Source organism: Glandiceps talaboti, chromosome 3 (genome assembly GCF_964340395.1).
Source record: "Glandiceps talaboti chromosome 3, keGlaTala1.1, whole genome shotgun sequence".
Taxonomy (NCBI): Eukaryota; Metazoa; Hemichordata; class Enteropneusta; family Spengelidae; genus Glandiceps; species Glandiceps talaboti.
Genome location: NC_135551.1, coordinates 3,633,132 through 3,660,803, shown reverse-complemented (window position 1 = coordinate 3,660,803; position 27,672 = coordinate 3,633,132). Strand labels below are relative to the sequence as shown.

The window sequence follows — 27,672 nt, the reverse complement described above, 5'->3', positions numbered from 1 at the left end:
AGCTTTCGCCAGATATCCACCCTGGCTTCGTCAGTGTTTTCTGGATACCTGGTGACAGCTTTGGTTAGCTAATTAAATTTTGGTGCAGTATGAAGTTAAACATATTAATTTAGACTGAACTCTTCCACAGAGAGAGCTTTCATCATACTAGTGTATTTTTGTTGTCTTTTTTTTGTGTGTGTCAGTTGTTCAGCGTATTGTGATTAATTTTAATGTAATGCACTTTATATGAAATAAAGATTATGATTATACTTCCATTTATGGAAAAAAGGACGATTTTATCAACATACAATATGGTTTTACAAGCAAAGTACATTCACAAGCTTTGTAATTTCACGTGTTCAAAGAGCTGATCATCAAAGTAAGCAAACACACTAAAAAGACATTCTAGTCCAAACTATTTAAAATACATGTCCTTCAAGCCAATGTACATGTGTACAGTTCAAGTGTATAAGAACATAAAATCTACACTTTTTAAACTGACACCTCTAGAGGGCGATATACACTGACCCAATGAAGTGGTACACGTGTTACAACCATGTAACATGTGATGGTACAAGCTGGCAGGAAGCACAGGATGTACTGAATGAAACACAATTAAGGTACACATTTATCTGTATTTGGTTTGATGAAATCATTACTGGTGCAGTTTGATTCATGAATATCGTTTTTCAATGTCATAACTTTGTTGATATGCTAGAAAGAGAGTTATATTAGTCATCACACCCCACACAGCAATAAAAGACATTTTTTGCAGTGATGAATAGTTCACCCTGCCTATTATAATTTTAACATCAATGATTTAGTTCAATGTATGATACTTTGTGGTGTAGCCAAGCTGTGGCAATACACACAGTCAAATACTGCCATGATTCAAGTAAGTGATCATCAACAGCGCCCTCTATCACGAGTGAACAAGACTGACTTTGCAGTCAAAAGCTCTTTAGCCTATCAATGTATGTTGTGTGTATTGGTTAAGATGTTCATATACATTCAGCATTCTTTTTCCTGCTCTATACAATTGACAATAAGTAAAATCTATGAATATCCAATTGAGGTCAATCAAAAGTTTTGTTAAAATACTTGCATAGATCATATAAACAAAAAACATGTACAATTCTACATGCAGCCTTTTCTTCCCATAATCCATACTTGCTGGTTGTTTGCATTGCAGTGGTGGCCATCTTGCTGGTTGTTTGCATTGCAGTGGTGGTCATCTTGAAGATTGATATTTGTCCTTGTATTGCAATTGGCCAACTTGACCTTGTAAATTAATCTTGTTTCTTGTTATCATTTTGCACAGCTTCAGCTTTGGCACCATACGATGATCCTCTTTTAGTGTCTGTTACATTTATCATTGCACGAACCAATAATATAGCTGAAAAATGTAATGAAATCAAAGATGCTAGCATACAATCTTTAATAGATGCAAGAAATTCAAATAAACTATTGTCTGACTAATAATTGACACAAAATCCTTCAGAGACAAGCACTGGTTGAAATGGAGAAGATAATTACCATACCCCACTTACACTGAGTAGAATTTGAATTATTTTGCCCCACTAACTCTTACCAGAAACACCAGAATTTGAATTATTTTACCTTTTTTTATTATTTATTATTTTATATTTAAGTGTATATTCCATAACTGTAATTACAGTAAGTCGTTTTCAGTCTATCTACATGTGAATCCCATAACCCTAATTATTTCAACAGTCCTGTCTAGTATATATAAGTGTGGAAGAGGATACTTACCAAGCACTATAACACCTACAGCTGTAATTGTGTACCATATTGGTCCATTCACTAAGAGTTTACCAACGTAATAAATTGTTGGTACACATAGAGTAATGCTCCAGAATAACTCATTTATCAGTGACTTGTATGTTCGTGGTACTCTACGACCACGGTATCCCTTGTAACCCTCAAATGTCTGATGGTTCACAAAATGTTCATAGGCAGCATCCTGCAATATAATGGTATTAACTTAGTGACTTTTATAATAGTTACGTCAAGAATACAAAGCCTTCAACAGAGAAGACATAGCCCCCCCCCCCCCCACTAGTGTGTTTTATGGCAATGTTATTGTGCAAATTTGAATGGTGTCTCCAGATACAAAGCTTCATAATTTATTGACCAATTTGCTATTTGACCTTGAACATGGAGGTCAAAGTCAAAGGCCAAGGTATAAGAAGAAAGCTGAAATTATTGGGTAAAGACATTTAAATGGAGTCTTTGTGTGTTCAAAAAAAAATCCTGGTCAAAGGTCTAGTCTCATTAGAAAGTTCATCATTGATACTAGTATGCAGGTAGACACTTGATATATAATTATATATATCAAACCAAGTAGTTTTCAAGGTTACAATTTTTGACCACAATGGAGTCATCTTGTGTTGAATAATTCCTCTTTTCAACACACAGAAACACTTCATTAAATACCAAACCAATCTGCCCAGTAATTTTTAAGTTTAGGTTCTTGATTGAAATTCCCATCTATTCACAACAAATTTGCCTATCAATAATAGGATCATCTTGTACATCTTCATTTGATAGAAATCCCTCCCTGTAAATATCCTTGCTAATTTTCGTCCGAAGCTTCTCAGTAAGAGAAAATATAATTTAATTTTATAGACCTATATTGCATATGAACAATGAGATCAGTAATTTCATCTTGTCCAATGAACAATCCTTCATTTTGTACATTGTGTATAGGTGTGTAAATAAATGTCTGTAGCCTACAACCAACCAGGACCTGAACTTTACACATGTTGATTCACTTGATTGGAGATGAATTTTCCATACCATGTCTAGTATTTTTTCCAAAAATGTCACAATTATTTATTACAAATATATTTCGCCATTTCATGAGGAATAAAATGAAACCTATATGGCCCAGATATGTATCTTTCACAAGATACATGGATATCAACAAATATGTAATATTTCATACATGTGTATCATTGGAGACAATAAATACAACTAAATCTTCTACCTACCAGCCCAATACAAAATGCACTAATTAACTACAACTCATCACATGAGATTTTGTCAATAAAATATTGACACTTTCAGTGAAGAGTACTGATGATTTAGATTGGCGTTAGACAATGTATAGCTTACCTTGTATTGGTAAATTAGACAATATAGCTTACCTTGTATTGGTAAATTAGACAATATAGCTTACCTTGTATTGGTAAATTAGACAATATAACTTACCTTGTATTGGTAAATTAGACAATATAGCTTACCTTGTATTGGTAAATTAGACAATATAGCTTACCTTGTATTGGTAAATTAGTTAAGACAATGTATAGCTTACCTTGTATTGGTAAATTAGACAATAAAGCTTACCTTGTATTGGTAAATTAGACAATATAGCTTACCTTGTATTGGTAAATTAGACAATATAACTTACCTTGTATTGGTAAATTAGACAATATAGCTTACCTTGTATTGGTAAATTAGACAATATAGCTTACCTTGTATTGGTAAATTAGTTAAGACAATGTATAGCTTACCTTGTATTGGTAAATTTTGTGAAGGGCCATAGCAGTGTTTTCTTCTGAATCTGTGGGTACATCACTGAGTGGGATACGTCTGTAAATCAATCAACATACTCAGGATTAACTGACAGGCCAAAAAATCTATGGTTTGCCCTTACGAGGAGGCATTCAGTTTAAATCTGGTTGAGTTTAAGTTTTCCACACACACACACACACACACACACACACACACACACACACACACACACACACACACACACACAGGACAGATACCACACCGTGCCTATAGCACTACTGAACCTTATCAGTTCAGTTGTGCTAAAATCATTGATTGTTCAATAATGTATCATCAATATTCAGGATACTTACCAAAACCTATTCAGTTCTTAAAATTAGCATAAGGAAGATGTGTGGAATTAGAATTGATGCAGCAGTTTTTACCTTAAAAAGTCTGTTTGTGCATGTGTGTGTGCGTGCGTGTGTGTGTGTGCATGTCTGTGTGTGTGTGTGTGTGTGTGTGTGTGTGTGTGTGTGTGTCTGTCTGTCTGTCTGTCACCATTTTCTAAAAAAACAACTGGCTCAAATCAATCAAAATTTAGTACACATATTCTTTAGGGTAATGGCTAGAACTGATATAATAGGTTTTGGTAAGCATCCATGGATATTAATGAGTGATTTACATAATTTAAGCTTTCGCTAATTACGTTATAGATGTCAACTGTTGGAAACTCTTGTTACGGTTTGACCTATCCCAATTTGAATATTGACCTAATGAGCTACATATCAAACACTATGATAAATAAACCCCATCTGTGGGCAATCTTGCTGGAGAATTTGTGAAGATAAATTAATGCGATCACTTCTTTGATCAAAATTGGAAATCTTTTATATATATATATATATATATATATATATATATATATATATATATATATATAAATTTTTGAAACTGAGGAGCGAGTTTACTGCCAGAATGCAGTGCATTTATAAACATAATCATGACAATGCAAATGAGAAAATTAAATGTTATATTAAGCTCTGTACTCAGTGCTTGAATTGGGTCAATTTTCTGATGTTGAGTGGCTTCCTTCTAGACTGTTCAAAGTATTTGGGTTGCTTGTATTAAAAGGTACGTATATCGAAATGTATATTGATAAGTTTCTGTCCAGATTTGATTTTTAGATTTCAAGAACCCAAGTAATTGAGAGTCATGAAAATTCACTTCATTGCGGCATGCATCACAAAATTCTTTGAACTGAGTGTAACATATAAAGGGTGTTGCTGTAAACGAGTTGTATAGAATCAAAGTATAGACCTGTATCATGCTTACCATGAAGTATGTACATTTTTTGATGTGTACTAGTGATGTTATGAGGACTTGAATTTTGTTTATTATTTGCCATGGAAAAGAGTGCGTATCCCGCGTATGTATTAGGGGATCATGAAGGCCGAGTGAAGTAGAGGATTACAATCTTTCCTGTATTGAGAATAGCTACAAGGCATTTGAACAACTTTTTGACACCTAACTTGTACTGGGACTTTCTTGCATAGTTCATGAAATTGGTAGTTGAGTTAATTTGACCCGATCACACAACATCACGTCATGTCACATACATGACACTCCCATGTTGTGCAGTAAACTGTCAACAGTGATGATCATTTCCTTTTTGTATACTTGAAATTTCACCTTTTTCACTCGTTATGAAGACATAGTTTTTCTGAATATTTTCAGATTCGTCGCAAGACTTTTAGAAAGCATGGCATTCAACTCCGGTTTATGCACCTTCCTACTTTCTTTTCCAAGTTTAAAATTTTAATGAAATATTCAGATTTGATTTAGATAATATAGTGACTCCATCAAAGAATGGGCACTCTAATGACAAATAGTAAAATGTATTGATGTACCTTGCAGACAGAATATTGGGTGTAACAATTATAGATTCATGACCCTAAATAAAAGTTCATTATGTTCAAATGATACCAATAAGCAATCCTAACATTTGATCTCATGCATGGGTAAATGTATGTGTGTATATGTATCTCTGTAAATTTCAAGGACTACATCTATATTTGTGCAACCTACCTAACTAACATATGAGCCAAGCATTTCTTACGCATGACAATGTTGTAAAGAGTTGGTTCAGCATGGTCATTGGAACACCCTAAAGTGCAATCATAAATGGCAGGAACTGTAATAAATCATATCAAAGACAAAATATCAATACAAAACTTTATTATTTTTGCTAAAAAGACACCCATATACTTCTAGTATAGATACAGCATCCAAACTCATAGGAACTCGGCAAATTCAATTGTCAGAATTATACCATAATGCCATCAACAGGATAACACGTGGGATACTTAAAGACAAGACACATCCCCTTAATCAATACTTTGAAAAACTCCCCTCTGGTCGCAGATTTCGCATACCAAAGCACACAGGAATTTTTATAAATGTTCTTTTATTCCATAAGCAATTTCAATTTTAACTTCACGTTTATGTCGTCTTTATAGCTGTTATCTCATCCAATTCCCATTTTAACTAGCTGTTGATCAGCATTGTCTCCGTAATTTTTAGCCTGTCTTGTTGTTATTTATGTTCTTTGATTATTGTATGTCAATCTTTGACCTGAGTGACTGAAAGCGATTTTCCATATATACACTGTGGACAATAAAGATTATTTCTATTTCTATTTCTAGTATAATAATACTTAAAATCCTTTAAATTAAGGACTGCTTGCAAATAAACTATAAATACATTTATCTTTAATAATACCTTTTCCTTTAAATGCCTCCATGACAACAATAAACCCCTTGGTTCTAGGCAATAGATGATGTTTGAGTTCAGGAAGTCCTTTCTGTCTTGCCACTTCATTGCTTTTTATTTTCTTTTCTTCGGTGAATCTGGTTCCCTCACAAAAAAGTAATATCTGGAAATGATATTTGATACATTTATCAAATTTAGTATTTCTTTTCACAATTTTTCCCATATATGTGTACTCTTAACAGCTATAGCAATCATTATCAACAATGTTAACACTTCCACTGTCATTGAATTTCAAGGTCTTCCTTGGATTGTTCATTTTTAACTATTGTCATTTTCCTAACTGACAGAGTCTGACTACAAGTTGACTTCTAGGGAAACAATTCTACGGGCATCATGAGTAATGTTCAACATTGAATATTGCTGATAACTCTGTAACTTGAGTAATGTTCAACATTGAATATTGCTGATTACACTGTAACATGAGTAATGTTCAACATTGAATATGGCTGATAACTCTGTAACTTGAGTAATGTTCAACATTGAATATGGCTGATTACTCTGTAACATGAGTAATGTTCAACATTGAATATTGCTGATTACACTGTAACATGAGTAATGTTCAACATTGAATATTGCTGATTACACTGTAACTTGAGTAATGTTCAACATTGAATATTGCTGATTACACTGTAACTTTAGTAATGTTCAACATTGAATATTGCTGATTACACTGTAACTTGAGTAATGTTCAACATTGAATATGGCTGATTACACTGTAACTTGAGTAATGTTCAACATTGAATATGGCTGATTACTCTGTAACTTGAGTAATGTTCAACATTGAATATGGCTGATTACTCTGTAACATGAGTAATGTTCAACATTGAATATGGCTGATTACTCTGTAACATGAGTAATGTTCAACATTGAATATGGCTGATTACTCTGTAACATGAGTAATGTTCAACATTGAATATGGCTGATTACTCTGTAACTTGAGTAATGTTCAACATTGAATATGGCTGATTACACTGTAACATGAGTAATGTTCAACATTGAATATTGCTGATTACTCTGTAACTTGAAGGCACACTGCATAGTAGTAACATGTAGATTGAAGATTACATATTACATGTATTGTGTTGGTATTGGGTTATATGGCCGAGGTGCAAGGATATGATCAGCACTGTGAATCCTTGCACAGAGGGCATATAATCCAATATCAAGGCTATAATATTTTTATTATATGTCACCTGGGAATTCATTTTCATGCAAGGAATTTCATGTTGGGAACTTTATAGATAAATAGAACTGAATTCTGTACTAGAACTGTGATTTTACATGATTTTACATTTAATGTTAAAAACAGCATTGGATTATTAGATTTGAACAGTATCGTAATATATGGACCACTACGTCATCATCACTTTCTCCATTGAAAACAATGCATAATGGAGTGGTACAATATACGTGACATATAATAATGGGGTTGTCTTACCCAACAGACTGAGTATAGTTAGGGTACACATCACAGTGTCAGTAGTAACATGTAATTTGTGGATAGGGGTTGTCTTACCCAACAGTTTAGAGGGTATTCTGCTAAAATCTTCAGAGATTTTATGAGATATGGTTTATCTCTGGTCCAATCTCGGCGTAGAAAAATCATCTCAAGTAAGACCCAAGACCAGCCAATAAATGGGACATATCTCAGCTCTGTCTTAGCAAACACTTTTGATGACTGTAAAGAGAGAATGTAATTTGTTGATTAGACATGGTACTAAAAGTTTGCTGATTTTAATGTACACACACACACACACACACACGCGCACACGCACGCACACACACACACACCAGTGTATATATATATATATATATATATATATATATATATATATATATATATATATTATATATATATATACTAGTAGATACAAATGGATATAACATAGCTATATTTTAATACATTTAATATAGGAAACGCTGAAGAAAATTTTAAAGACATTTTGTTGGCTTAAGGTATGAATCCATAATTATCTGATGGTGACCAAAGTTACTCCAGCTCTATGGCAATATAGCACAACAGTACAGTTTATTGTCAATGTTTATCCACATACTGACCCCTTCCTTTTGTTATCTTTGCTATATACACCATCATTTCATTGTTATGTTTGTTACCTTAGAGTGGTAGTTTTTTTGAATGTTTATCAACTTGCCTATCCATCCCTGTTGTTATTTTTGCCATATACACCAGCATTTGGCTGTTGCTAAGAGCATGATCATGGTTGCTAGGGCCATTTGTTTCAAAAAGCCTAGAAGTTGAACAACATCAGCAGAACAACACCTCTAGACATACCCTCAAAATATTTAATTTAGCCTCATCTACCTAAACAATTTTGAGAAATAGTTTTTTGGCAAAAATTCATACTTGTGGACCTAATTTCGCATATCACTGATGAGTTCATCATATCCTGACTGATCGCTCATCTACCTATCCCAAGAAAAATTGTTACCAAATTTCATGTAAAGATATTTGACCAGAATGACACATTTTTACCTTCCGTAAGGGAAGGACGAGGTTATAATTTAGGGATGAAAACTCTGTGTGTGTGTGTCTGTCTGCCTGTCTGTGTCGATTTCTCAAAAACACTAACAGCTGGCTCAATTCAATCAAAATATGGTGTAATGGCTAGAACTGATTAGGTTTTGGCAAATATTCCATGAATATTAACGAGTCATTTGCATAATTAATTGTGTTTGGTCATTAGTCTATATCTTAAGAATACACACTTCAAATTGAATATAATTTGGTACATACATCAAAGAAAACAAGGGTCACATGTCCTTAAAAGCTTTTAGTTTTAATGAGTAATTTGCATAATTAACGATTTTAGGCTATATCTTAAGAATGCACATTTCAAATGCAGTATAACCTGGTACATACTTCAAACATCTTACAACACACATGTCCTTAAAAGCTTGTTGATGTAGCTTTCAGTTTAAGGAGTCCGTGAATAATTAATGATTTTCAGTAATTAAGCTATATTAGGCTATGCACACTTCAATATAAGGTCCTTATGGAAGGCATTCAGTTTAAATCTAGTTAGATCTAATTTGTATATATGAACAATTTCTAATCTATACTTCCTTAAAAACATCTCAACTCAATTTTTTTCAGTCTGAATTTTTATAAGTTGTTTCTAACTATAGTTAAAAAATGTATGCATACATATTACATTGTATGCCAGCTTTTACAATAAACTATACTGCTGTGTGCAAGCGTGCAATATTTGGATAGAACAGTCTACTACTTTTGATACTGCTGTCAAGCTATGGTGCATGTGTACTGCATGAATATGGAAAATCTGCAAGCATAGCATGTACGTTGTAAACCCATTAGGGTCTGCCAACTGTTTTGCATGCATTTATCACCTTACATTTATCGTATTTCTGGATTATTATTACAAGGATTGAGTTATATAACAAATATTGATTTTTCAATCCAAATATGGCCCCCATTTGATCAAATTTGTATATATTGCAAACCAAAAAGAAGTGCATATGTACCACATGATATGTCACCTATGTGCAGAATGAAATTGCATATTGCATGTCTGAGAAATGACATTATGGATGGATGGTCACACAGCAAACATTGCATTGGTATTAGTAATTGATTTGTGAAGCAGAGCTAAACCTATATTGATGATAATGACTACTAAACAATTATACATATCACGTATTATCATAGTGATGGAATAATTTCATATGGACAATAAAAAACTCAATTGCAAAATCATCCAGTACAGTGATGAAATAACAAACAAAATGAAATATCATTACGTCTAAACATAACACAAAACAAACATGATTTTAGAAAAGAAGGAAAAAGTTGATGAGAAGAAATGCCTTTACATATGACATAGTAGACATGGCTTGTAGGTGCATTGTAATCTGAAAAAGCTTAATATGAAGCAATAGTCTTATAGGCAAGGATGTTTTTCCCTGTCATCTCCAAATTTTCAGTCATTTTGTGAGAATATGCTAGGAAGAACAACTCAGTCATAGTGCTAGAATTGACAAAGGTTTGTATGGATTGAACACACAAATACTTGTCTCAATGACTTGTATTGAATCCTGGCCACACACGTGACATGTGACATGTGACATGTACTGACTTACAATCTTTATTACTGAAACTATTGCTTCATGTAAACTATGCTGTCCCATTGTCTTCACTTTCAGACCTTTAACTCAAGATTTGCATTTCAAATTTCAAACAAATTCAAATGCACAGAACATTCTCATAAAAGAGAATAAACAAATAGTTGAAAACACAGCAAACTACCTGTATTAGACGTCAACTGTGAATACTTACCATCTCTGTAAAGAGCCAACAGAACAGAATACATATACTATACTTGAAAACTGTCAACATATACACATACACCTACCTGGATTGTCCAATCAGAGAGTCACATTTCAAATATTGACCAATGGCAGCAGTGCAAAGAGAATATGATGAATTGCATGCAGTGAAGAGTATAAAAAATATTATGACACACAGAGCATGAATGTTAGAACTGATGACAACCACTGAAAACTAGCAAATGAAAATAATAATGAAACAAGCATGAGAAGACAAGATTAGCTGTTAAAATTAAACTTTGTCCTTTGCTTGGGAGAAACCCACTTTGTAATGATTAGTTTCTCTCAAGTAATTTAAGTTGCAAGAAGTAATTCGTTTTAACTGTTATTTGTACATGTATTAATGGCTGACTGTGTTTCTTGTTATAAGGTGGAACCATGGCTATATTCATTAAATTTTCAAATTGAAGGATATCAGTATATTTGGTAAGGATGTTTCTGCAGGTGTCTCGCTGAAGACTACAGTAATTCCAAGCAACCATGACCAAGTTTATAGCAACCATCAATGACAGAGAATATTGCCAAAATAAGCACCAGAGGTTAGGAGTGAGGTAATAATGTAATTATCAACAAAGGCCACATCCATAGCAACAGTCAAATTACACTATTACCAATGTGGCAGTACTGATAGGAATTTCAGTGAATGAGCATTCAAAGATTATCGACAACTTTGTCTAGCGGCCATTGCTATGCCATAGCAACAACCAAATAAAAATTTACCACTGTTTGTAAAAAACTAATGTTATATCTTCACTGAAGGACATAGAGTTGTATTATATAATATATACACCAGTTATGCCAATGGTATTGAAGCACAACTGCATACTAAGCACATATTCAGGAGGGTTGAAAAATATGACATCATTTAGAATAGGTGGATTAATTGGAATCTGGTATCATTAACTTTGCAGAAGACATTTTTATTTGGTTGTTGCTAGGGGCATAGCCATGGTTGCTAGGCAAAGTTGTCTATAATCTTTGAATGATCATTCACTGAAATCCCTATCATTGGTCATGGTTGCTTAGAATTACTGTCTTCAGCTGGACACCTCCAGAAACATCCTTACCAAATATCATACTGATTTACCTAGCAAATCTTTGAGTTTGACATCGACCAAAATCATTTGCATATAAACAATGCTTTAATGTCTATGTTTGGACAACTCTAGAGACATCCCAATAAGTAAAAATCAGAATAATTTCATCAGGACTTTTTAGTATAGATTATTTTTACTTAAAATCATGTCCTTTTAGACCTAATTTGCAGACGAACTGTGGAATCATCTTCAAAAGTAGGTCTGTATCTTTAGATAATCTGACTATAAAGAGATCTTGGGATAAGCTTTCAAACAAAAACTACACAGAACTTGTTAAAGCTGTATTTGCATATGAACAATGGTATCATCTTGTCTTCATCAATTCTTCATCCACACTTTCCTAGAAACGTTCCGAACAAATCTTCAAATTCATTTGTCTAGTAGCTTTTGAGTTTAAATTTGTTTATGAGTTATAGTGTGAATACTTATGGTTGCTGACCAGTGGTGAAAGTCTGGAAATAACTTGAGCGTAAATAATTTGAGTGTATATGTATCCAATAGCAATGAAACATGTATCTGACATTTGTGCCAGGTTTGGTTGTAACTGAGTTGTGGTAGACTCTCTCACAATCCTCCGAGCGTCACATTGCTAAAAGGACAGTTTTGCATGTACTGATATCTAATGCATAATGGTACTTCAATATCCTTGTACTGTGGGCCCTCTTCAACTACATAAGGGTAATCATTTGTTAAACTGTTACTGCCATGTGCCAAAGAGCATCGCAGTAATACGTCAACAACTGATTAGCCCTATGTAGTCGATGAGGGCCCACAGTACAAGGATATTGAAGTACAATTATGCATTAGATATCAGTACATACAAAACAGTTAATAGTGATGCTCCCAAGGACTAGTGAGAGTCTAGAGTTGTGGGTATATGGCAGTCTATGGACAGACAGACATGCAAAGGGACCAGGGTCATTCCTGCAGACCCCCTGAATGTGCCACTGAATTATGGAGATAAAATACAAAGTAATACTTTAAAGTGTACATGCAAAGGTACATACTTTTTTTCGTAATTATGTTTATTTTGCCATAAAAATAAATGAAATTGCATTCATACCTCTAAATATTGCGCGCATTGGCAAGAAAGTCGCAAAAATACTTGCCCCCTTAATCCCCTGTGCTTCGACTAACTTCGGCACCGCAACCAGCTCACGAAAGGTGCCGAGGTCCCACGTGTTACAAAAGCCTTTGTGTAATGTTTACTTATGAATTACTAATTACGCTTGCCATATAGTATTATCTGTAACTGTACATATTGTGGTGTACCAGTTTAGTCTTCTGACAACAATGGTTCCTTGGTGTTTTGTCGGCAGCACCCGCAGTGAAACATCACCCTACACACATTTCCGAGTGATATAACTGAGTAGGTAATAATGGGTGAAGGCAGTTGAAATCACGTAAAAACTGGACAGTGACGCCATACAGTGAAAGTCGGTAAATGTTACCGGGGCCGGGGTTCTCCACGCTACCGGTGTAGCCATGATCAAAGCGAAAAAAGGAAGACAAATAAAATAATTTGAAATGATGTTTTCAAGAAAGCAAGTTAGCTTCATAAAATATTTTCATTACGATAGCATTTGTTTTTAAACAATGCGTAGTCCGATTGTATGTTTTGATATCCATGTTGCTGGGAGTCGATTGTTTTCATTGTGATACATCACATACATCGTCGGAATCATATCAAAGTAAAAAGACGCAACGCTCATTATAATGTTGCTATTTTTGTTTCCATTGTTTTGTCTACATGAACAATTACTGTGTCATGCCAATCACATGTCAAAAGTGGACGGACACAGCAAAGTACAGTCAGCACTATAAAGCTTCACACTCCCAGGTCAAATAACGTCCACAACGTAAGACATGTCTATCCATAAAAAAACTCAAACAAAAATGGTCGGAGACAATACACCACAGTACGGCCGGCTTCAGTGAACATGGGCCGTGCTTTGAAAGAAGATGAAACCACTTCATGTCACTGTGTGGATGGTAATGAACGCAGTAAAAAATGAAATAAAGTACGTGTACACATAGCTTTCAAGAGGGATGGTTATCCAACAAAACGTTATGCTCTAACGAATTTGTGGGTCTACTTTCGCGAAGATTTTGAATGGTCATAGATTGAATGTACTGTTACAACACGCTACATTTGAACAACTTGAGAGAATATTATGGGGAACTCTTGAAGCCATTCTCATTCTCTGTATGGGTATGGAAATATTACATAATTTTCGTTTCGATTACATTGTCTGCAGGAGCTGTTTTCCACCCATTGAATAGTTATGTCAACAAAGGACGCTGATAACAGCATCCACTTTATGTAAACAACACGGCTTCACTAGGACATACTCATTCACTGCCAGAGGAACTATCGTTACTGCTAGCGGTCGGTTCGAATGAATTTGGCTAAATCACACCATCAGATGTTAATGCTGGAGTGTATTGCTCTACGCTTGAGGAATCTGATTAATATTCAACGTCGGGTTCTGGCGAAAACGGGTTTTGAAGTTGACCTCCTGGTTCGACCATAATGGCTTTGCATGTAAAGATACACTGACGAATGCGTTTGTGTTCCCGAAGTGACGTCATAAAGTTCCAAATCCTGTCCTATCCATATGCAAATGAGAGGTACTTACCTGAAGGTGCTCTGTGGCTGAGCCAAGAGTGCCTCATTTTTCGCGCAATTTCTCGTGTTAGAATTATATTGTACTATTACAAACCCGATTTCCTTTATTTTTATGGCAAAATAAACATAATTACGAAAAAAAGTATGTACCTTTGCATGTACACTTTAATATTGACAATGTTTTCTGACATGGTTCCACCTTAAACAGGAATTTGAATGTTAGTTTTCAGAATTCTTACAAATGAAATATTAGTAATGAACGTATTGGGAGAAGGTATCAATTATTACATTAGCTATTGTAGCAATTTATATAACATACAGATTACAATTAGCAATAAGTAATCCACATTTAATAATTCTATCAAGACACAAGGTCTAAAACAGATAAGAAGAACAACATAATTTGTCAGTGTTATACATGGAAGTACAGTAAATGAATGACAGGCAATATACATCAAATGTCCAAATTGTGCTTAATGATTTTTAAATTAAGAAAAGTTAAAATACTTTGATAAAGAAAATTGACAGAAACTTAGAGGAAAGGAGAAAGAACTGCAGCTAAAACACTAAGTATAAACTGAACAGGGAAATATTTTCAACTTCAACTAGATACTTCTATTCAAATGACCTACTCCAGGTATGCTAGTGGTATTTGGCTCAGTTATTCATATATAACATTTGTAATTATATTTACTACACATTCTGTCAATAAATGTATAGTGGTTGAAAGCCTGCAATGAGTACCTTTATTGACCTGAAGGTCAAAGGTCAAACAGAAGGCAATTTATCAAAATCTCTGGTTTATCTGTTTTATTTATTTGTAGTTGTCTGGGATGGATTCAAAATGTAACTAGGTAAAATGTTCTTCTAACCCCTGTTCTGGTTTGTCATGTCCTGAATCATAAGTTGAATAAGAAGCTTTCAACATTTAAAAGTTCTTTTCTGACATTTTGACACAGTAGAATCTCAAATATATCATTCACATGTAACCTGCCTGATCAACTTATGCATATTAATGAGCACTAAACAACAGATAATCACAGGTAAACTAAACAAGCTAATCAATCAAAGTTTAACATGAAAGAATGAGAAGAAGCAAATGGAGAATGAAATTGATCACTGCAAACTTTTCATCACCATCGTCATCATTATCATCATCATCATCATCATCATCATGTCTTTTCTATTATCTGTTGACTAAGTCACTGATGGGTTGAGTGGGGCCCGGGTGGGGGTAGGTTAGGGGGATGGGTGGCTGGGGGTACAATTTAGGATATGATCAAAAAGACATAGGTACTTGATTATTGGAGGTCAAACTTTATCTACCAGTCATGAAGTGGCAGGCTTCATTTCTTCTTGATTTTTGTTGTTTAATTTGAACTTTTATTTATTTTGTTTTTAGATCCTTGTCTATTCCTATAGAACAGTAACAATGGGTTGGTAGTTGGGGGAGGGGTTAGACTGATCTCATGTCTATTCCTATTGGATGGTAACAATGGGTTGGTGGTTGGGGAGGGGTTAGAGGGAGCTCAGATATATTCCTATTGGATGGTAACAATGGGTTGGTGGTTGGGGGAGGGGTTAGACTGATCTCATGTCTATTCCTATTGGATGGTAACAATGGGTTGGTGGTTGGGGAGGGGTTAGAGGGAGCTCAGATATATTCCTATTGGATGGTAACAATGGGTTGGTGGTTGGGGGAGGGGTTAGACTGATCTCATGTCTATTCCTATTGGATGGTAACAATGGGTTGGTGGTTGGGGAGGGGTTAGAGGGAGCTCAGATATATTCCTATTGGATGGTAACAATGGGTTGGTGGTTGGGGAGGGTTGAGAGGGAGCTCATATCTCATATTCCCATTGAAACATAAACTGCAGGTTTCCCACTTTCCATCTTGGTGTACATGTTTAATTGAATGGATTGGATGGCAGAATCCACTGTGATTAAGTAATATAGACATGGGGAACAAAGGTTTGGGTTATCAGGTTAGACAGAATGATAGCAAACAAGTAGATCAAACAGTGTTACAGGTTAGACTAGACATAGACCCTCCACCCAGACACAGACCCTCCATGATGGGTGGAGGGTCTATGTGGGTGGAGGGTCTATGGACTAGAGACATAAAGGTAGGTATTGAAATAAACCATGGACATAAAACAGACCTGTATCAAACTGATTTGACAGTATTTCAATGACAAGTTCGGGGCCAATATTGTCTTGCCTCTACAAATATATTTATCAGGTGTTGAAATCTGACAACAATTAATCATAGGTGATAATGCTACAATTTAACTATTATTACTGGGTACATTGTGACATTACCTACATTTAACTATTATTACTGGGTACATTGTGACATTACCTACATTTAACTATTATTACTGGGTACATTGTGACACTACCTACAATTTAACTATTATTACTGGGTACATTGTGACACTACCTACAATTTAACTATTATTACTGGGTACACTGTGACATTACCTACATTTAACTATTATTACTGGGTACATTGTGACATTACCTACAATTTAACTATTATTACTGAGTACATTGTAACATTACCTACAATTTAACTATTATTACTGGGTACATTGTGACACTACCTACAATTTAACTATTATTACTGGGTACATTGTGACATTACCTACAATTTAACTATTATTACTGGGTACATTGTAACATTACCTACAATTTAACTATTATTACTGGGTACATTGTGACACTACCTACAATTTAACTATTATTACTGGGTACATTGTGACATTACCTACAATTTAACTATTATTACTGAGTACATTGTGACATTACCTACAATTTAACTATTATTACTGGGTACATTGTGACATTACCTACATTTAACTATTATTACTGGGTACATTGTGACATTACCTACAATTTAACTATTATTACTGAGTACATTGTGACACTACCTACAATTTAACTATTATTACTGGGTACATTGTGACACTACCTACAATTTAACTATTATTACTGGGTACATTGTGACATTACCTACATTTAACTATTATTACTGGGTACATTGTGACATTACCTACATTAGATGATAAGTTTGCAGTAACCAAAAGGATGTTTATGTAACAGAAGCAAAAACAATAATATTAATCCTTCTAAGTATTTCTCCATGTAAGTATTTTTTTTTCTTTTTATGGTGCAATGTGTGTGCTTCTCACTTTAATAATCTGAAAATCATATCAGTGCTGTTGGACCTTTCCTTCTTGACAATATTGTTCTTTAAGATTTATGAAAAGTGTAAAAGTTGTGAAAAGTACTGGGAATATAATGGCATATTGTTATTCAAAGCTGATAAAATGTGCTGCAACAAGGATACACATTGCATGAGATGTATCAACCATTCATTGTGTGTGTGTGTGTGTGTGTGTGTGTGTGTCAGTGAGTGAGTGTGTGTGTGTGTGTGTGTGTGTGTCTGTCTGTCTGTCTGTCTGCATGCATGCATGTCTGCCTGTCTGTCTGTGTATGTCTTCCTGTTGGTCTGTCTGTGTATGTATGTCTGCCTGCCTGCCTGTCTGTGTATGTATGTATGTATGTATGTATGTATGTATGTATGTATGTATGTATGTATGTATGTATGTATGTATGTATGTATGTATGTCTGTCTGCCTAGCCTGCCTGTCTGTCTGTGTATGTTTAAATTAATTATCAACCTTTGCATGTACTATTAATTTTTATTCAAATGTTAAATATACTTATAATAGTGGTTATGACTTTTGTATGGTGTGAATTAACATGGGGGATATTTCTATAGTTTATTTTGAACAGAAAATGAGTGACATAAATGGATTTTTGGTGATATTACAAAAATTACACTGCAAGGTACCATTACTCCATACTTCTTTTAGAATGAACTTTATCACAAAGGCTGATTTTTGTAAAAATTACAACCAAGGAAAAGAAAACCAAATGAACAGAAAATAACATAACAGAACGTATCATGACATAATATAACATAACAGAACGTAACGGAACATGGCAATTCATCATAGCTCATTTAACTATAGCTAAAATCAAATTTGCATAAAAAATACAAAAAAAGCCAAATACACAGTGTCTTTAATTAGTAATATGGTAATACTAATAACTTTGTGAGTTAGGATGTATTCATTATAGTTTGATCATACTGATATGCTGGCACTTGATTCATTTCATCGTTATTTGAAATTGGCAAAGGTTACAAACTATTGGTACTACAATGGTGAACTTAAACCATGCATGTACATGTATGGATGCTTATGACACTCTCTGATAATGATGTTTTTTTTTTAATGCTTACAAATCTGGACTGCACATACAGTGTATGACTGCTTGTAAAGTGTACAGTTGTATGAAAAAATCGTCAGGTCCAAAATATCTGTATTATCACACAAGAAGATATGTATGCCTTACTTTGACGGAGAAACACCCATAAGGACTAAGTTTGCTTGATGAGTATTTGAATGTATTTTGATGAGATGTACTCACCCCTAGAATGTTGTATCGTAGACATATAATCCAACCCATTAACCAGTCTACGTCACATTTATGGTTTAAGATCACCAGACTGCTTTCTTTACCCAAGTAGTCAAAGAAACTTGGCTCACAATACAGAATACAATCACTCCCCGACCAAAACTCAGCTAAGTATACCATTTCTATTAAACAACAAGGAAAACAGTCACATTTCTCATTATCAAAACTACAACTTTTTACAGGCCTTCTTTTTCAGAATGTAAGGTATGGTTGCCATGTCAACAACTATGGCAACAATAAAGTTTCTTTTTTGGTCACTACTTATGATAATTTGAATATAAGATATGTTTGGGGATAACTGCTGTTCAAATTTGGTCTACACTTTCCATCAATTCTATTTCTTATAACATTTTGTAGTTTTGTGGAAAAATGCAATCCTAGGTGAAGATAACTTTTTGGATTTTGGCTTTAAAACAATGTGAGGAACACACTACCTGAAGGTACATGTAGCTAGTACGATTTAAAAGTGACTAAAATTTGATTTTTGCTATCTGTACATTTCTAGTGTATATCTGTATTGATGGTACACAACTGTTATGTATTGTTAGGTTTCACAATGTGCTGGCCTTCATTAACTACTGATATGTACATGTACATGTGTTTTTACACAACTTCCATACCTTACATGCAAGAAAACAATGCCTGAAGACATAGAGTACCTACACACCTACATGTGTATATATCCCACACTACACAATGTGTGTGCAATCATATACTTACACCAAGTACACCAAATCTCTGACACAAAACCCAACAGAAAAGCCAGTCGACTTCCGCATGGTGGTTTACAATACACAAGGCTTTTTCTGTACCCCACAATTTGCAATCTTCATCTTCTTCATAGATAATGCAGTCTGATCCTGACCAATATTCAGCTGTGAATACCAACTCTTGATGGAATGAACAACGATGGTATTAAACAAATTATCATTAATTCCAACTAATGATTCAGAAATAATCATTATGAAAACTCATCTATGCAGGTGAATAGTTACAAATAAATTTAAACTTTGTACTTCACCAAAATATGAATGGATAATTCCTAGTGAGTGGAGGGTCTATGGATAATTCCTAGTGAGTGGAGGGTTTAGTGAATGGAGGGTCTATGGATAATTCCTAGTGAGTGGAGGGTTTAGTGAATGTAGGGTCTATGGATAATTCCTAGTGAGTGGAGGGTCTATGGATAAATCCTAGTGAGTGGAGGGTTTAGTGAATGGAGGGTCTATGGATAAATCCTAGTGAGGGGAGGGTTTAGTGAATGGAGGGTCTATGGATAATTCCTAGTGAGTGGAGGGTCTATGGATAAATACTAGTGAGTGGAGGGTTTAGTGAATGGAGGGTCTATGGATAATTCCTAGTGAGTGGAGGGTTTATGGATAAATACTAGTGAGTGGAGGGTTTAGTGAATGGAGGGTCTATGGATAATTCCTAGTGAGTGGAGGGTTTATGGATAATTCCTAGTGAGTGGAGGGTTTAGTGAATGGAGGGTCTATGGATAATTCCTAGTGAGTGGAGGGTTTAGTGAGTGGAGGGTCTATGGATAATTCCTAGTGAGTGGAGGGTCTATGGATAATTCCTAGTGAATGGAGGGTCTATGGATAATTCCTAGTGAGTGGAGGGTCTATGGATAAATACTAGTGAGTGGAGGGTTTAGTGAATGGAGGGTCTATGGATAATTCCTAGTGAGAGGAGGGTTTATGGATAAATACTAGTGAGTGGAGGGTTTAGTGAATGGAGGGTCTATGGATAATTCACTAGATAAATACTAGTGAATGGAGGGTCTATGGATAAATACTAGTGAATGGAGGGTCTATAGATAAATACTAGTGAATGGAGGGTCTATGGATAAATACTAGTGAATGGAGGGTCTATAGATAAATACTAGTGAATGGAGGGTCTATAGATAAATACTAGTGAATGGAGGGTCTACAGATACACCCGAGCTTTCAACCTGATTCCACCTCTTCAAGGATGTGAAGTTTACACATCCATTTTCAATGGAACGTATTATCAACAACTCCTTGTGCTATTGGACATCAACGTAAACCATGGTATCCTCTTTTATGGCATCATCCAATTAATTAGTAGCTTGCTAGAACAAACTCACAATTTGCCCAAATTAACGCATTATGCCGTGAGTGTAAACATCTACTGATCCAACTAATGGTAGTACACTTGTTACCTCCATTTATAATAGTGGGATCAGTGGATGTTTACACTCACGGCATAATTGACATGGAGAATGTTTCCAAAGATACCCACAGAGAGGGTCCCGGACAGAAAATTGACAAGGAGAATGTTTCCATCCTGGATTTGGGACTAGACTGGTTTGTTAGGGGAATCAAAGAAGTCATATGTATACATATATCAGAACATTGCAACCATCTCTAAATACTAGAGATAGGCCATGGGCCACTACACTATACCACCTGTCTTGGACAATATTCTAAAGTCACGCATACATAAACAATGTAGTTTTATATTTGTTGAAAGCTAGGATTTATCAAAGTATTTTAGTGCAGTACAAACTTGTAATTTATTTGTAAATGAAATAATACTTATTATAATGATTGGGCTCAACAAAAGAACAAATTATCTTTAATCCAAACTGAATAAAATTACATATACGACATGACAATGGTAGGATACAACAAAGACATAGATCCCATCACTAATGTACTAATGTACTGTTAACTGGTGACAAAACTAAAAAATCTAGTCAGCTATGTACATTTAATTGACAGTCAACAACCTGTACCTAATACTGCCAATGGTGTTGTACTACAACTGGTAAATGAACTTGTCACATGTACATAAACAATGTACATGTATAGCAATCTTTTAGATTGCCCTTCTTGGGCTGTGCCCATTTAGGGCTACATCATAAACATGTAATAAAATTATAAATTAATACTACTGAGTTAATAATGATTAGATTTAAAATAATGAAATAGTGAATGCAATAACTTTGATTCTAATTAATTAATTGAATGAAGTGATTACATTACAAAAGGATGGGGGTTAAACTTTACTTCAATATTAATACAAGTTACAACCTAATGATTGAAATCATGTAACATAGTAATACACATTTATGTAAGTTGTAACATAGTAATACACATTTATGTAAGTTGTAACACCTTTATATAAAATGACAAGTATGTTTACATTTACATTTACAATACTAAAGCCACTCAAAGCATAGACCCTACATACACATCAAATTATGTCTATGTACAATACTAAAGCCACTCAAAGCATAGACCCTACATACACATCAAATTATGTCTATGCACAATACTAAAGCCACTCAAAGCATAGACCCTACATACACATCAAATTATGTATATGTACAATACTAAAGCCACTCAAAGCATAGACCCTACATACACATCAAATTATGTATATGTACAATACTAAAACCACTCAAAGCATAGACCCTACATACACATCAAATTATGTCTATGTACAATACTAAAACCACTCAAACCATAGACCCTACATGTACATACACATCAAATTATGTCTATGTACAGTGATTCAAAAAATCATGATCATATTTACACTTTACATGTACATTGACATTTGTGTCAATAATTGAAAAACTGTTGTTTTCGGGCATGGGTAGACAATGTAGTATGGCTATGGGTATTGTGTGGCTATGAGTATTGAGTTGCTGTGAGTATTGTGTGGCTATGGATATTGTGTGGCTATGGGTATTGTGTGGCTATGAGTACTGTGTTGCTATGGGTATTGTGTTGCTATGGGTATTGTGTGGCTATGAGTATTGAGTTGCTGTGAGTATTGTGTGGCTATGGGTATTGTGTGGCTATGGGTATTGTGTGGCTATGGGTATTGAGTTGCTGTGAGTATTGTGTGGCTATGGGTATTGTGTGACTATGGGCATTGTGTGGCTATGAGTATTGTGTGGCTATGGGTATTGTGTGGCTATGAGTATTGAGTTGCTGTGAGTATTGTGTGGCTATGAGTATTGTGTGGCTATGGGTATTGTGTGGCTATGAGTATTGTGTGGCTATGGGTATTGTGTGGCTATGGGTATTGTGTGGCTATGGGTATTGTGTGGCTATGGGTATTGAGTTGCTGTGAGTATTGTGTGGCTATGAGTATTGTGTTGCTATGGGTATTGAGTGGCTATGGGTATTGTGTTGCTATGAGTATTGTGTGGCTATGAGTATTGTGTGGCTATGGGTATTGTGTGGCTATGGGTATTGTGTGGCTATGGGTATTGTGTGGCTATGAGTATTGTGTGGCTATGGGTCAAAATTTGGCAGTTGCTTTAGTGGCACAAGCTGAGTTTAGAAACTTTGAACTCAAGTGAAAATATTTGCATGATAACCTCTATTAAAGTTTAATGTTGATGCATGCTTGTCATCTGGCATTGTTAAAACAGTTGATGGCATACAGTAAGTTGGGACTTCAAAAACATTTTTGATATGTATGATAAATTACGTCATTTGATCATTTATAAATTATATCTTAATAGTTTACCAGGTTGGAGTTCAATCAATTGCAAAGCATGTGGCAAAGCATGCTCCAGTATTAAAGTACAATACTGTGAGTGCCTCATAAAAATGCAGCATGAACTACATGTACAAATACATGTATATGCCCAAACACATGTAAACTCAGCTTGTGCTCCTTAGCAACACATTGGTTATACTAGCAACTCGGCAGGCAATGCAAGGGGCAACCATACATGTTGTTGGGTGGATCAGAGAAATCCTGTACATGTATGTGGGACTTTCTCTGATGCACCTTGTGAAGTCACAGATTAGACAAAAAGACCATAAGGTTAGATATCATATACAGCAAAAGTTACTTAGGAGCAATGTGTCTAAAACTCTTATGAAGCATACCTGCCATGCATGCTACTAAATATTACTCTATGCATTGCCAGTACAAATTAGGATTTAACCATAGAGGGCGCAATTCATATCGAAAGCATCCTGACACTTCCAAGGCATGATAGAGGGCAGTATTGAATTGTCATATTTACCTTGCTACCTCACAAGCCACAAAAAGTGTAAATATTAGACTAACATGTATAATTCATTCACAACCAACATTGTTCCATGCAAAGAATAGACTGAACTTACGGGACCAATGGTAGTGTGCCAAGGTACAATTAATACGCCGATACAAGTCTTTATTAAATGGCCATAGTACCAATGAACAGCATTGCAGTAGGTTTATGACGATACCACTCACAATAAATGTATAGCCAAAGAGAAGAAGACCAGAGCACAGAACTATGGTCTTTAACACACCCAAAATCATGACTATGTACTGGTTGGTCACAGGATACGTATTGAATCTGTAAAAACAATACAACAGATAGACATGTACATTTTGATTTATTACGAAACTTTACTCGAGAGAACAGAATGAAAGAATTTTAATATTGATACTTTCTATATGTATTTCAAGCTGTCAATCAAACACATAGTGGCCAACTTGTGTTTTATGGAGAAGTAATTGTGCAAATTTGAATGGTGTCTCTAGATAAAAACTTCATAATTTATTGACCAATTTGCTATTTGACCTTGAATATGGAGGTCAAGGACAAAGGTCAAGATATAAAAATAGCGCCAATGGTGTTGTAGCACATCTGTACAGTTTTTAAAAATGTTTAACTACATGCTGATCCATGCTATTTTAATAGGTGTTCATTTGCTGAATGATTATCCAGTTGCCTATCCAACCCTGTTGTTATCTATGCAATAAACGTGATAATTTGGTTGTTGCTATGGGTGTGGTCACATTGCTAGACATAACTGCATATATTTTTTGAATGTTCATTCACTTGTCTATGAATCCCTGATGTTATCTTTGCAATATACATGATCACTTGGCTGTTGCTATGGGCGTGGTCTTGTTGCTAGGTATATTTGCATACATTTTTTGAATGTTTATTCATTTCTCTATTAATCCTGGTTTTTATCTTTGCAATATGTGCGATCATTTAGCTGTTGCTATGGGCGTGGTCTTGTTGCTAGGCACATTTACATACATTTTTTGAATGTTTATTCAATTGTCTACTAATCTCTCTTATCTTAGCAATATCTGTGATCATTTGGCTGAAGAATATCTTTCATAGAAGTAATGATTTTCAACCAATGACATGTAAAAATGATAATTCCTCTAGCACACTGATGACAATCACCCAAGTGTTTCCAAAAGTTACATGGATACTGAAATTCAATTGGATAACTTGAAAAAATTCCTGAGGATGTCAATGCCACTTTGTTACTATGAATGTACGTACTCCTGATAAAATCATACAATATTCATGGCAAAGTTACACAATGAATGTAATACAAATGTAATTATAGTAAGTAAATAATACAATCAATAATAATAATAATTTATTGCACCGCTAGAGAAATGTAATATTTGGGAACATGGTTGAAAAATTGTTTAAGAATCACAAACAATTGCAATAAAAAACAAGCTGATATTCATTTCTTTAAAAGATGGAATTAACAAATATATATCACTCTATTTTTTGAATATGATTGCATTGTTATCATAGGTAAGTCGTAAGCATGTCAGTCACTAATATTCTCCCTGGTTATTATCATTATTATTTCTTATTTGGCTTGTAAACACTAAGTCCTAAAAGTGTGAAAAGTGATATTCCATGACTGAGGAAAGTTGTTGTGCTAGTATATGTTATAGATCTAGCAAACACTTAGCCAAAACCCACACCACTTTCTGCTACGAAATGTTACATTTGCTACGCTTCAACTGGCTATGTAGGTAAAATCATGTAAATTGTTCGGTCCCCGTACTTCGAGTCCATGTATTGTTTAGATTTATAAACGTTTCCTAGTGTTGTTGGGGCGAGTTGAAATGGGACGAGTTGAAAATGGGACGAAGTGAATCGCAATCGCTGTAGATTAGTTGTTAGGTATGGATAAATGATTTCTTGCAATGCCATTGGGTGGTTATGTTTTGGTGATATTTGCTGATTTTGGAATTACATGTAAAACTGATCATTTTTGAAATGAACTTGTACAGGTTTTCCAGCCTTTAGTTTTTTGCACTGGTGACGTTTTTTTTTCTTCATATTCCTAAATACAAAATAATGGCATTATTTTGTATTATGACCATCCTTGAATCATAGACAGTGGAGGGGCCCCTCCACTGTCTATGCTTGAATAGACTGTGACTGCCACTTAGTCTGACATGTATCACTGAGAAATTTATGCAAGGATGTATATCGTGATCATTTTACCATGTTGACCTGTACAGAATGGAAGATCCACTACAGTGAACTTTGAACTTTGAACGGTTACAGGTATCATGGCTTTTGTCATTGAAGAATGATTAAAAATATTAATCCCACATTTACAAGGCAAATGAATACATCCAATGACCTACATACTGTTACATTACTGATTTATACCTACAACACCATGTAGACATGTTAGTCATTCAAGTTTTAATAACACAATTTGTGTATATTGAAATGGGTTCATGGAAAGAGGTACCTCAAAGTTCAGTTACCCTGTTCACAGATATTATCAGTAACCACATTGTGTGTAAGATGAAACAACAGCTTAAAATGATAGCTACATTAATGCATTGCACATGTAGGATAGTCCCTATACACGACTGGCTGACTACAGACTGTAGTTCAGAGTAATACAACATATTGAGAAATAAGGTAAAACGTGTTACCATGGTGTTACCATTGTGTTTTGCAATGATAAAACAGTTACTCTCCAAAGTTTTGAATTCTGAACTGATCAATGATCTACTAGTACTTTGATAAGTGTGCCACGAAGATTTCCTATAAAGGTGGATCAATGATCTACTATTTAATTCGTTAAGTGCCACATAGATTTCCATGTACACATGTGTGGATGTCGGAATCTATTTTCGTTTACACTGTAAACACGGTACCCTGGTTTTTAATAATTTACTATTCAAATCATATCATAAATGTAATTTTTCCTCGGTCACTGTTCATATGGTCCGTACAGTACACGTATCATATTCAGTATGATAAAACATTGGGAAGAGACGGGCAATGAAATACAACACGAGTCGGAGTAATCCTACTGGACTGGTGGTCATTTCGTGTGATATTTCATGAGAAATGTTTCAGAAGGGTTTCCTTATTAGGGACTCTATTCTAACGATCGTCCCTCCCTTCTTTTTGAGGGACAGTCGGTATCGTCGCGTCCCTGCCAAAAAATTCCTAACAGTAACACTAAAACACGAGAGTGTACTAACACTAACAGATCTCTTACATTGTGAATTCTGTGCTTTACTGAAGGTATATTACGCTCAAATTACGATAGAAAACCAAACATGTTTTGCGTGGAAAACAACGCTACTTACCGGCTGTCAAAAGCCAAATGATCGCAATATTTCAAATGATGTATGGACGCTGTTCCATCGCACAGTTAACCTTGTTGTAAGTTGTCGGCCGGTCAAAGGTCGAATAAAGTCACGTGACGTGAGTAGCGACAACATTAACATCGACGTCCTACTGTACTATACTAATATTTATAGACCATATCATCACGATGGATATGGCCATTTACATATGACAATGGAACTATTATGATCTCAATAATAGATCCATGATATGACCAACTGATTTCAATCAATGTGTAAGTATTTCAAAGTTCTGTTTTTGTCGCAAAAATAGTTTTGCGACAGCCGCAAGAA

At 34.8% G+C, this 27,672-nt stretch overlaps 1 protein-coding gene across 3 annotated transcripts; it reads right to left on the bottom strand.

Annotated features, from left to right (window-relative positions):
• On the bottom strand, positions 1–27,557 carry LOC144432620 (1-acyl-sn-glycerol-3-phosphate acyltransferase gamma-like). 3 transcript variants are annotated; one of them, XM_078120882.1, is made up of 9 exons: positions 27,340–27,557; positions 24,087–24,304; positions 19,690–19,859; positions 7,847–8,008; positions 6,280–6,433; positions 5,587–5,692; positions 3,519–3,597; positions 1,756–1,966; positions 1–1,378 (listed from the first exon to the last, which is right to left on the bottom strand). In XM_078120882.1, the coding sequence occupies exons 2-9, from the start codon at positions 24,265–24,267 to the stop codon at positions 1,272–1,274; spliced, it is 1,170 nt and encodes a 389-aa protein (XP_077977008.1). In that variant the 5' UTR covers positions 24,268–24,304; positions 27,340–27,557; the 3' UTR covers positions 1–1,271. The 3 variants fall into 3 exon arrangements, with proteins under 3 accessions (XP_077977008.1, XP_077977007.1, XP_077977009.1); XM_078120881.1 differs by lacking the exon at positions 19,690–19,859 and adding an exon at positions 18,922–19,091 and having other exon boundaries at positions 27,340–27,553; XM_078120883.1 differs by lacking the exons at positions 24,087–24,304; positions 27,340–27,557 and adding an exon at positions 18,922–19,091 and having other exon boundaries at positions 19,690–19,824.
• Positions 27,558–27,672: the final 115 nt, after the last annotated feature.